The sequence below is a fragment of the Sciurus vulgaris genome, assembly GCF_902686455.1.
Source record: "Sciurus vulgaris genome assembly, chromosome: 5".
Lineage (NCBI taxonomy): Eukaryota > Metazoa > Chordata > Mammalia > Rodentia > Sciuridae > Sciurus > Sciurus vulgaris.
Window position 1 is genome coordinate 54,431,860 of NC_136465.1, and position 13,580 is coordinate 54,445,439.

Below are 13,580 nucleotides of genomic sequence, written 5' to 3' on the forward strand. Positions count from 1 at the left end.
CCCCTCTTTTCCCTCTATACATTCCTTTCTTCCTCATTCTTACCACCCTCCTTATCCCTAACCCTAAACCTAACCCTAACCCTAACCCTAACCCCTCCTACCCCCCCCCCCCGTATGTCCTCATCCGCTTATCAGCGAGATCATTCGTCCTTTAGTTTTTTGAGATTGGCTTATCTCACTTAGCATGATATCCTCCAATTTCATCCATTTGCCTGCGAATGCCATAATTTTGTCATTCCTCATGGCGGAGTAATATTCCATTGTATATATATGCCACGGTTTCTTTATCCATTCATCAACTGAAGGGCATCTGGGTTGGTTCCACAATCTGGCTATAGTGAATTGAGCAGCTATGAACATTGATGTGGCTGTATCTCTGTAGTATGCTGATTTTTATTGAAGTTTTTATTTGTTTCTTTTGATTTTTAACCCATTTTATCTATGGCAATATTTATCTAATTTTATGTCAATAAGAAAAAAAAATTATCTGGGTTATAGAAACATCCTTATGGATGGATTTTTTTTCATGATACACTTCCCTATATGTTGAGGAATGCATATGTTCCCTATATGTTGAGGATATTTTTATCCTCACTTTAACTCTAAATATTGCTAATTGCAATATGTGCCTTATTCTACAAAATATTCTTTCTTCCACACACTTCAAAATTTTAATAGCAATAGAAAACAAATGCAGTTTCTAAATGTAACCTGCTTAAAATATATGCTATCATTCTGGATAATTTTTGATATGTTAAATTTTTTAAAGATTAAATTATTACATACCAGTATAATTCCCGCAGAATAAGGAGTAATACACATCTTTCCAGGAAATGTTGCTCCCACATAACTTGAATAATCCCTATAACTAAATAAATAAATATACATTTATAATTTTAATGAGTGACTTAAATGTGAATTGTCCTGCTTACTTAACTGTAGTTTATAAAATCCTAGTCTATAGCAAGTGAAGTACAGTCTTTCAGTATATTAATTGTTTCAAATTTTGAACATATACTTAGCTAAATTGGACTAAATACTCTTAATTTTTAAAACATATGCAACAGATAATGGGTTTTTAGTTCTTTACTGTGCTCATCACATTTGGTTAAGATTACCAAATGTAGCCAGCATATGCCTATAATCCCAGCAGCTGTGGAGACTGAGGCAGGAGGATCTCAAGTTCAAAGCCAGCCTCAGCAACTGTGAGGTGCTAAGCAACTCAGTGAGACTCTGTCTCTAAATAAAATACAAAATAGGGCTGGGATGTGGCTCAGTGGTCGAATGCCCCTGAATTCAATCCCTGGTATCAAAAAAAAAAAAAAAAAAAAAAAGGAATTACCAAATCTCTGGTTCAAATATGACCAAAAAATTTTCTTGATTGACAATGACAAAAAGTTTTAATGTATGGATAAAAATGTATCACTCTCATGTAGAAAATTTCAACAGTTTCTTATAGGAATGACTATATTATTTCACAGCTAAACATAATTATTCAATTTGGGGGAAGAATCCATGTAATGATCATACAATAAATACATTATTCTAAGTTCTTTACATGAAATATTCCACTTGCTATTCAAAACAAACCACTGAAATAGATAATATTTTTATCTACATTAAACATCTGATGGGAAAAGTAGCTCTCTACAGGTGGCATGATTAAGTACAACCGAAGGATTTGAACTTAAGTCCAGAGGCATATTCTCAACCACTAAGATATAGATGCTCCAAATATATTCTGCTGTCTTTAGAGTTTCCACCCACCTATATATGACAGGATGAGTAAAGAAGTTTGGCACTCAGTTCTTTTCTCTCAGTTGCTCTTTGCAACTCTGTTTCATCCCTTTGCTACCTCTATTCCATCTCTCTGATGTGTTTTATATCTACCCAACCCTCCAAGCACTCATTTCTAAGTATTTATTCCTAATGCCCAAGTTTAGTTTTGCATTTCATGGTAAACTTGTTACATTTTTCTTCAGCCAAAGTAGTTCCTCCAAAAGATACTTTAACAAATCCATCTCTTCCTAAGTCTTAAGATTTCCACTAAAACTATACACCCTTAAGATGAGATCAATAGTTACATTTTACTTCATACTGCCACTCTTTGATGTGCCCACTGCATGTCAACTCTATTATCAAGATCTACTGTTGTAGGGCTGGGGGTGCAGCTCAATGGTAGAGCACTTGCCTAGCATGTGTGGGGCACTGGGTTCGATCTTCAGCACCACATAAAAACAAACAAATAAAAAAAAAAGGCATTGTACCCATCTACAACTAAAAAATAAAATTTAAAAAAATGGAACTCCATGGGCCAAATTTGATCTATTAATAAAAAAGATCTACTGTTTCATTTATTCAATGTTTCTTTTTTCCTTTCACTTCTTCTGAGCCCCCCCCCCCATATCTAACTATAAATTGCATACTCTGAAAGAACTACATAATTTTTTTCATTGTTTTTAAAACCTGGAGTACTCTTCCACCTTTTCTCTCTGCCTACCCAATTTAAACAGTCCCAACTCTCCCTTCAAACTTCCACTAAGCATTTAACTTGATCTTTCTATATTCTCTCTCTCTCTCTCTCTCTCTCTCTCTCTCTCTCTCTCTCTCTCTCTCTCTCTCTCTCTCTCTCTCTCTCTCCCCCCGCCACACTATAAATTGTAAACAAGAAGATATAATGCACCAACATTAATTTTACTATGTCCATAATGCCTACTACAGGATTTACTCAAACCAGATTGTAAGCTTCTGGAGAACAGAGATCATAATGAATTTCTGTTAATCATTCTATTTTCATAATATCTATTCCAGAACATTACTCATTGTAGATATGTGAAATGCTTCTTCAGTAAAATGATATTGAGAAATCGAAAAGTGGTGCTATGTTTAAGCAGAATGATTGTAACATAATTTGTATATTTCTAATAAAATAAATTCTTTTTTGTGAATTTCACTTACAAAAATTAGTGCATATAGTAATGTCAGCAAAATGACTGAGTTCAGGTACCTGGTGAATTTCACTCCACAATAAAAAGTCCAAAACAAAGAAAACACCACAACTATTCTGGTAGAGTGCCATGGGAATGTGTCAGAGATGCTGCAGAGCAGAGATACACAATGTACTCATTGAAAAGTAGCTAAGTACAAAATATCTACCGTCCCATCTCTCCAATCAAGGGCAATTCTGAGCCAAAAGGCACTTCACTCAGCAGGAAAAAGTACAAATAAGGTCCCCAACAGTCCCCAGTCACGCTAAGGACACCTGAAGTTCTTGTTGCTAGAAAAACCTAGAGCTTTCAAAGTCTCCACACCAACTTTAGGGTGTTTCCAGTGAATCCACATTGTACCACAGAAAGAAGGTAGTCAACATTGTGCTCTCCCCCACTGAGGTTCCTACTGCACAAAGTCATCACACCTGGGGTCCTGTAAAACAGCAGGATGGTAACCCCCAACAGTTCAGATGCCCTGGCTTGTAAACCAGCTGTGTGGCCCCATCAACCCATATTCACCTCTGGGAACCAGCTTTCCAAGTCACCCATTGATTAATATTAATCTGTTTAGGTTTTCTGTATCCTCTGGTTCGATTTGGACAGATCTATGTGCCTAGAAGTTTGTCAATATCATCTAGATTTTCAAGTTTATTGGAATATAAGTTTTCAAAATAATCTCTAATGATCCTCTGAATTTCAGAAATGTCTGTGGTGATACCTCCTTTTCCATCTCTTATTTTGTTGATTTGAGTCTTTCTCTCTCTGTTAAGTTTGACTAAGGATTTATTGATCTTGTTTATCTTTTCATTAAGGATAGCTCTTGCGTTGTTTCCTGTCTTCTACTGGTTTTGGAATAGTTTGTCCCTGCTTCTAGGGACCTTTTTTTTTTTTTTTTTTTTTTTTAATGCAGGCACTTAATATTATCAACTTTCCTCTTAGAACTGCCTTCATAGCGTCCCAGAAATTTTGGTATGTTGTATTACTGTTTTTCTTTGATTCTGAAACTTTCATTTCTTCTCTCATTTCTTCTATGATTCATTTCTCATTCAAATTAGTATTATTTAATGTCCTCCTTATATATGTGGTTTCAGTTATTTTTCTTGCGTTGACTTCTAACCTCATTCCATTGTAATCTGGTAAAATGCAAGGGATTATATTGATTTCCTTGTATTTGTTAAGATTTGCTTTGCAAACTAAAATATGGTCTGTTTTGAGGTTCCTGTGCTACTAAAAGAGAACTCAGTTGTTAATCAAGCTCATTTGATATATAGAATGCTTAGGTCTGAAGTCTTTACTGCCTTTGTATCTGGATGACTTGTCTCTTGGTGAGAGGTGTGTGTTGAAATCACCAATATTATTTTACTAGAGTTCACCTGAGACTTAATGTCAAGAAGTGTTTGCTTTATGCAATTAGGTGCTCTGACATTTGGGGTATACATATTTACTATCATATTTTCTTGTTGAATTATTCCCTTTAGCAGTAGGTAGAGCTCTTTCTTGTTTCTTCTGCTTAATTCTTGCTTAAAATCTGCTTTTTCAGATATAAGACTATCTACTTCTGCTTGATTTGGATTCCATTTGCACAGAACGTCTTTTTCCATTCTTTTACTTTCAACTTGTGGATGAGTGGGTAAGTCTCTTGTAAACAGCACATAGTTTTTAATCCACTCTGCAAGGCTATGACTTTTAATTGGAGGGTTGAGACTACTTATATTCAGAGTTATTATGGATAAATATTTATTACTTTCTGTAATTTGGTTAGTTTCATAGATTTAATTTAGTCTTCAATTTTCATTTGCTCTTCTAGTGACCTTTGTCTGTTTGGGTTCTTCTAATGAGCTTTGTGTATTCAGGAGCTTGGGTTAGTTTTTTGAGTTCTTCGGTAGTGCTGGCCTAATGGTCATTAATTCTTGTACTTTATAGTTATTGTGGAAAGTTTTTACTTCCTCTTCAATTGATTGATAGCTTTACCGAATCTAACAATCTTGGTTGGTGATTGTTTCCTTTCAAAGCTTGAATTATGCCATTCTAAGCCCTACCAGATTTGAGTCTGAGTTGAAAAGTCAGAAGTGAGTCTTTTTGGTTTACTTCTAACTGACCTGACATTTTTCTCTTGCAGATTTTACAATTCTATCTTTATTCTCTATTGGGCATTTTTCATTATAATATGTTTTGAAAAGTTTCTTTTTTTAATTTTTTTCATTTGAGTTTCTATATGCCACTGTGTATGGATGCCCATCTCATTCCTAAGGTTTGAAAATTTTTCTTATTTAAAAAATAAAATAAAAATTGAAATTTTTCAATATTTCATTAAAAATGTTATCAGTGTCATTAACCTGTATCTCCATAGCCTCTTAAATTCCAATAACTCTTTAGTTTTGGTCTCTTAATGTTGTCCCACTGTTCTTGTAAAGTCAATTATTGTCTCTCTTTTTTTTTCTTTTTTCTAAGTTTATGAGTGTTCAAGTTTATATACACTGTCTTTGAGGTCTGAAGTTCTGTATTGTACATAAACTAATCTGCCAATGATACTTTCAACTGACTTTTTTTATTTGTAGTTTCTTAACATTTCTAGGAGTTCTCAGTTGATTTCTTCTCATGATCTTTATCTCTTCATTGAAATAGACTTTCAGCTGGTTGCAGTGGTGCACACCTATAATCCCAGTGGCTCAAGAGGCTGAGGCAGGAGAGTCTCTAGTTCAAAGCCAGCCTCAGCAACTAATGAATTGCTCAGTAACTTAGCAAGACCCTTTCTCAAAATAAAAAACAAAATTAGGCTGGGGATATGGTTCAGTGGTTAAGTGCCTCTGGGTTCAATCCCTGGTACCAAAAATTTTTTTAAAAAGAAAGCAGAAATAGTCTTTCACCTCCTATATTTTCTCTCTTAATTCACTCCTTACTCTTTTAGATTATTAATCATTACAACCATTAATTTTTATTGCCTTCTGGAGTTTCATTCCTTCCCTTATATGTGAGTTCCCAAGACTGAGAACTATAAATTGTAGAGGGAGCTTGTTTGCCTATTTTCTCATGTTGCGTTAGATTCCTCTTCCTCTTTTAGGAGTGAATCTCTGGTGAGTTGTTAACCTTTTACTAATAAGCCCTATGCTTTCAGTACATCATGTAGACTCAATATAACATAGACTGAACATAATCCAAGTGTTACTTTCAACCTCCAATACCTCTTTGAATGGAGTGCCAAAATTAGCAGTAGTAATTTAAAAGTAATCCTATATCAACCTATATTCTGTAGCTAATGACTAACGATCTCTGTAACTATATTAACCCAGGAGGAACATGGATGAGGAGTAATATAATATAGCAAGGTTTATACATTAGTAATTATATACTAATAATAAAGAAAATAGAGAAAAGGAAAGAAATTAGACATTTGGAAGGAAAAGGGTGTGGGAGGGAGGGGAAGCAGAGGTTAAAATGGGAAGAGTACAGTGGCTTCAGAAGATGAGTTTGATGTAGATTAGTTACATAGAAGAAAGACTAGGTATTAATATCAAGTTCATGCACTAATTATAATTCAGAGATTCACTTTAATTTTTGCTGAGGTTTTTGAAAAAGTCTTTTGTATTATTGTTTGACAGGTATAAGGAAGATGTTAAAATGTAAATATGTCCTTTGATTTCAGCTCTGATTCAAACAGACAAATTTGTTAGGTGAGTGTGTATGCAAAACTGAACCCCTTCTTGCCTACGAACTTTCTGGAGGGGGTTGGAGGTAAACCGCTGTCCTCTTTCACAATGGCTTTGTTGTTATGCCTTGAGGTGAGAGTGCATTCTGTTGGGAAAATTAGCCAGCTCCTTCGTCTGCTTCATCTATAGACTGACCTGTCTTGAATTGCACCTCTCATTCCTAGAGTCCCTGTCTATGTGCTATGCTTGGGGGCTGGGGAATTGGGACTTTCTGTCTGATCTTCCCAGGCCCAGATCCCTGACACCTGTCCGCCACTCTGTAGTCCACAGACCAATATACCAATTTCAGATGAAGGCACCCATTCTTCTCCTCTCTGCAGAGCTACAACAGGGTCCCAGTCTCTCTTCTATTCTCAGATTGGGGTGGGTTTGATTGCTCATTGATCCATAGAAAAGTCTAGTCTAAGTGGTTGTTTGGCCTTAGGTATTCAGCAAGCTAAGTATACTAAGTACAGGACCAAAAAAAAAAAAATGGTGAAAGTGAAATCAATGGAAAAAATAGTAATTTCCGAAAAACAACAACTGACAAGATGAAAGAATTCCAGTTGGATCAATGAGTCCCTTCAAGATGTCGGTGCTTTGCCATGCCAGCTTCCACCAGCTCAGCTAGGGAGAGTTAACGACCTGTGTCAGGCATTACTTGTTCTCTCTCCAGCCAGGGACTCCCAGGTTTTCGACCCAAGAAGCACAACCCAACTTTTCTGAATGTATCATCTGCTCCCTTGAGGACATGTGAAGTAACATCCGCTTTTGTTAAGCCCAGTGGGAAAGTGTCCTCTTGACTGAGGAGTCCTTCCCCTCCCTTACTGAGCCACGCATGACTGACAATGTCATCATCAGTTGCCTTTTTTTTTTTTTCCCCCAATTCTAAAAACCATTATTTTTTTTGTTTTCTTCTGGGTATTAGCACACTGAGTTACCTCCCTCTTTTTTTCCTTGTTTCCCTACTACAAAACTGCAAGTTTAACTCACTCTTAGAATCCTGTGTCCTCCATTCCACCATCTTAGAGCCACCCATGCTGTTTAAATCAAACAGCTTTGTGTTATATTTTAAAATGAGTTAGCGGTGGCTCCGACTTTGTTCTTTTGCGTCACTATTGACTTGTGATGCCTCGAGTTTTGTTCTTTTGGATCAATATTGGCTATTTGGGGTCTTTTGTCATTTGGAGAAATATCAGGACTGTTCTTGTGGCATTTTGTTAGGGATTCCATAGATCACTTTAGGTAGTATGACACTTACAACAACATTTATTCTTTCAATTAATTAACAGGGGTAAATTTCTATTTATTTTTGTCTTCTTCAATTTCTTTTAACAATGCTTTATAGTTTTAGGTGTAGATATCTTCCACCATTTTGTTACATTAACTCCTACTTATTTTATTTTTCTTGAAGCTATTGTAGATTAAATAGCTTTCCAGATTTCTTGTTCAGCTAGTTCACTTCTAGTACACAAAAATGATACTAGTTTTTGTATGTAGATTTTGTATCCTGCAAGTTTACTGAGATCATTTATTAGATCGAATAGTTTTCTTCTGAATCTCTAGAATTTTTTGTTAGGCAAGTCAGTCAGTCATGAGCAGATGGACAAGAGGAAGGACAGTAAAGGGTAATAACTTACAGGAGGAAATCAGACACATGCATCAAAGGGAATTCATAGACTAGGGGTAAAAGAGAATTTTAGCAAAGGAGGCAGAAACAAAAGAAACAATTACTAGGCAGTTCAAATACAGGCCTGAGGAGTAAGAAAGCTAAGCCACAATACCCTCTGCTCCAGACATATTCAAAGTCAAATTGGTTGGAATGGGGTTTTATTCCAAATCAACTTTGAAGAAAGATGAAAAAATAAATAGTCATTGTTTCAAAAGTTCCATTTCCAAACTCTCTGGGAGGAAGAAAGCTTTTAGAAAAAGGAAGGGATGCATTAGAACAAAAGACAAAATTCCGCAGGTTTCAAACAGTTTTTACTTCCAGGAATTTCAAATGTTCTGACTTCTTCCAAGTCCAGGGAGCCTTTCTTATCACGTCAAAGGGACCAGGACTTTCTGGAGCCATCACCTGCATCCATCATCTGCATCTTTCAGTTTCAGAGGAGGGAGGGCTTCCAAGTTCAGTCTTTTTAAATCTCAACTCTGTAAGGTCCACGTCACCCTCCCTGACATCAGCTGGTCTCTCCTGAACATCAGTATTCTCCATTTTCCTAATAAACTCCTGTGTGAAAACATGTGTGACTCACTTGAAATCCCACTTACAGGATCAAAACACCAGTGGTCACAGACCCCACAATTGCTTTGGTTCTATGGGCGACTGTTTCCTAAAGCATGGTGTTGTTGGTTGCTTTCTCTGCTGTGGCATCTCTGTTGGCCAGAATGCTGAGCATCAAGATTTGCATGCTCTTTGTTGTGAGCCCGGACCTGTCCTTGTTTTTTCTAACTGACTTTTGGTGGCCTAGTCCTGTCTGGTCTCCCAAGATTTCCGGTGGGATGAGACTGAGGTGAGCCCTGGATTGGTGGAGAAACTGAGTATTAACCTCCAATTCCCTATTCCAACTACAGAACTGTGAATCTAAGGGAGTGTTGCTAAGTCATCTTGAAGAAGGGTGGCAAGTCAAACATAACTCTTGCTCTTACCATATAATTGTGACTTTTCTCAGTTCTGTGATCCCAAACAGGTGTATTAGCCTCAGACACACATTCTAGGGTATTCAGGTTAATACTGCATGGGGATAGTTGCTCGACGGGTTTCTGTGTGTGGATGACTGAAGCTGAAGAATCCAATACTCTCTCCTCTGGCTAACGTTACTCTGGCTTTTCACTATCTTGACAATATTATTCAAAAAGGAAAAATTTGAGGAACTTAGGATTTTTCTTACTTTGTGAATGATGTATTTGGTGTTGTGCCTAGAAAAAAGTTTATGAACACAGATCTACATTGTTTTTTCTAAAATTTCATCATTTAAATTATATTTGTATTTATTTATTTATAAATTATATTTGTATTATTTATTAAATTATATTTGTATTTATTACTCATTTTGGGTTAATTAACCCAAAATGTGCCATGAGATATGTAGGAGGTTCATTTTTTTCAGATAAATGATGAATTATTCAGTAGCAATTATTGGGAAATGTATGTTATCTTTATATCTTTGGTTTCTTTCTTTCTTTTTTTTTTTTTTTTGCGGTGCTGGGGATTTGAACCCAGGGCCTTGTGCTTGCAAGGCAAGCACTCTACCAACTGAGCTATATCCCCAGCCCATCTTTATATCTCTATATCTTCATCTAATTGCTTTTTTTAACTTGTGCAAAATATTGTTTGACCTTGTATGTATATATCTCGTTCTGGTCTATCCTCTTCTCTATACCACATTGCCTTGACTAAAATACTTCGTAAAAACTATTTAAATAAAATAGCATTGTAATCCCAAGATTTGTTCTTTTTGAAAACTGCTTTAACTATCCCTTTTTGGGTTTTTGTATAAATTTTAGAATCACCTTCTCAACACTTACAAAATATATTGCCGGGCTGTTTATTGGAACTCCATAGAATGTATTCCTCTTAATATTGCTAAAATCTCTAATCCAAAAGAAAAGCACAGTATATCTCTCCATTTACTTAGGTCTTCTTTGATTTCTTTAATTGGTATTTTATACTTTTTGGTATACAAATCTTTTCCATATTGCTTCAGCTTTATATCATCAGTATTTCATGTCTTCAGTGCTACATATAGTTTAATTCACAAATATGTTATTGCTACAATATAAAAATAAGATTTTTGAATGCTAACTTTTAAATAAGCAAACTTCCTAAACTCATCTATTACCTATGGTAGATTTTGGTAGACTGAGTTTTTTAGATAGACAATCACAATCTGCATAAGCAGCAAATTTTATTCTTTCATTTCTAATCCTAATTCTTTTTATTTTATTTTCTTGTCTTATTGAATAGGCTAAAACCTCTAGAGTCTTTCTGAATACAAATAGTAAAATCAAATATCCTTGTCTTGTTCTGAGTCATAACATTCAACGTTTTTTAACCATTTAACCATGTTGCTAATAGTAGGGTATTTGTACATGACCTTTACCAGACTAAACAAACTGTTCTATTCCTAGTTTGTTGTAAGTTTTTAAACATGAAATGAGTGTTGGGTTGTGTCAAATGCATTATCTGTATAAACTGAGATGATCGTATGGTTTGTATTTTGTAGTGGGCTAGTAGGTTGGATTATATTCATTGATATTCAATTTTAAATCAATCATATTCCTGGGATAAATGACTCTAATTTCATGGTATATGTTTTGCTATCATTTTATTTTTTTAAATGCAGTTTATATAAGAAAAATATAGTGAGGTCTTACTGTTTAAATTCAGTATTTCAAATTTTAATTATATTCTGTTTAGGCCACATATAAATGATGGGATTATTTCAATTTTTTCAACTTATCCCTTCTTTTTGTTCCCTCTTTTATGCCCTACTTTTGTTTAAGTACATTTATATGACTCTCATCTCCTTCATTTGTTTATTATTTGTATTACTTATATACTTTTTCATGGTGGCATTAGGATTTACACTATTTACCTTTAACATAACAACTTTATTTTTTGAATAAAAAAACACTAACAATTTCTGTTTCCCATCTCTCAGTCCTTGTACTGTTGTTGTCTTAATTTTTACTTCTATATTTGTTAAAGTCCATAAAATATATCATTATTACTTTTTCCTTGAGAAGAAAATTATCTTTGAAAATGATGCTAAATAATAAAAACCATTTTATAATTATCAAAAAACACTTACCATTTCTGGTGTTCTTCATTCCTTCATGTATCAGTACCTTCTTCCTAGGGAATTTTTTTTACAAGTTTCTTATGCTGTAAGTCAGCTGATGATGAATTATTTCAGATTCTTGTGTGAACTGGTCTATATTTTTCCTGGTATTTTTTGATAATTTGTTTTTGTTGAATATAGAAGTCCACATAGACTTTTATTTTTTTGATCTACAATTTTATTTTATTTTTGTCTTTTCACATACCTTTTTTATTTGTTATTTTTTAATTGATTAAGTGCTATACAGATACAATAAATTCAGTGATGATGATAAGTCCCTGTCAAGCAAAAGCAAGCTTACTGTTCATCATAAAAAAGCAAGCTTACTGTTCATCATAAACAATGAGGTTAGTCAACTATTATAAATCCATGTTTATTTCTTCCCTTCTTTTCCTTGAAAGGCAAATCAATGGCATGAAAAGTATAATACAGAAATAGATAATAGTATAGTATAGTATAGTACTGTATAAAGCAGCTATAAATTACTGTAAAATTTCCTAAATCCATTTATAGTTATCTTTGGTTAGTTGAAACCACTCTATTTGAAAGGATACGTCAATCTTATTAAAATATTTTAAAAGTATTTAAAGAAAATTTCTCAGGATGGTATTTATAAAGCATTTTAACTCACTATGTACCCTGTAGTCTTTTTCTTGAAACTAGAATTGCAGTGAATTTCTTTTTTTATTTTAATTTATTTTTATTGTAAACAAATGGGATACATATTGTTTCTGTTTGTACATGGAGTAACAGCATACCATTTGCATATTCATAAATTTACATAGAGTAATGATGTTCGATTCATTCCATTATTTTTTCCTTCCCCCCCACCCCTCCCACCTCTCTTTTCCCTCCATACAGTCCCTCCTTCCTCCATTCTTATCCCACTCCCACCCCCTATTAAGTGTCATCATCCGCTTATCAGTGAGATCATTTCTCTTTTGGATTTTTGAGATTGGCTTATCTCACTTAACATGATATTCTCCAATTTCATCCATTTGCCTGCAAATGCAATAATTTTATTATTCTTTATAGCTGAGTAATATTCCATTGTATATTTATACCACAGTTTCTTTATCCATTCATCAATTGAAGGGCATCTAGGTTGGTTCCATAGTCTGGCTATTGTGAATTCAGCCACTATGAACATTGATGTGGCTGTATCTCTGTAGTGTGCTGATCTTAAGTCCTTTGGGTATAGGCTGAGGAGTGGGATAGCTGGGTCAAATGGTAGGTCCATTCCAAATTTTCTAAGGAATCTCCACACTGCTTTCCAGAGTGGCTGCACTAATTTGCAGTCCCACCAGCAATGTATGAGTGTACCTTTTTCCTCACATCCTCTCCAACACCTATTGTTGCTTGTGTTCTTGATAATCGCTATTCTAATTGGGGTGAAATGGAATCTTAGTGTAGTTTTGATTTGCATTTCTCTTATTACTAAAGATGGTGAACATTTTTTCATATATCCGTTGATTGCTTGTACATCTTCTTCTGTGAAGTGTCTGTTCATTTCCTTAGCCCATTTGTTGATTGGGTTATTTGTATTCTTAGTGTAGAGTTTTTTGTGTTCTTTATATATTCTGGAAATTAGTGATCTATCTGAAGTATGAGAGGCAAAGATATTCTCCCACTCTGTAGGCTCTTTCTTCGCATTGCTGATAGTTTCCTTTGCTGAGAGAAAGCTATTTAGTTTGAATCTATCCCAGTTATTGATTCTTGCTTTTATTTCTTGTGCTATGGGAGTCCTGTTAAGGAAGTCTGATCCTAAGCCAACAAGGTGAAGATTTGGACCTACTTTTTCGTCTAAAAGATGCAGGGTCTCTGGTCTGATTTCAAGGTCCTTGATCCATTGTGAGGTGAGTTTTGTGCAGGGTGAGAGATAGGGGTTTAGTTTCATTCTGTTGCATATGGATTTCCAGTTTTCCCAGCACCATTTGTTGAAGAGGCTATCTTTTCTCCATTGCATATTTTTGGCACCTTTGTCTAGTATGAGAAAATTGTATTTATTTGGGTTTGTGTCCATGTCCTCTATTCTGTACCATTGATCTACCTGTCTATTT

At 34.8% G+C, this 13,580-nt stretch overlaps 1 protein-coding gene across 1 annotated transcript in view; it reads right to left on the reverse strand.

Annotated features, from left to right (window-relative positions):
• Nucleotides 1–13,580, reverse strand: part of ADAM32 (ADAM metallopeptidase domain 32) — a 177,769-nt gene that overhangs the window by 53,893 nt on the left and 110,296 nt on the right. Inside the window, exon 10 of the mRNA XM_079139876.1 lies at nt 787–868. Coding sequence (XP_078996002.1) covers nt 787–868 — 82 coding nt within the window. The remainder of the gene's footprint in view (nt 1–786; nt 869–13,580) is intronic.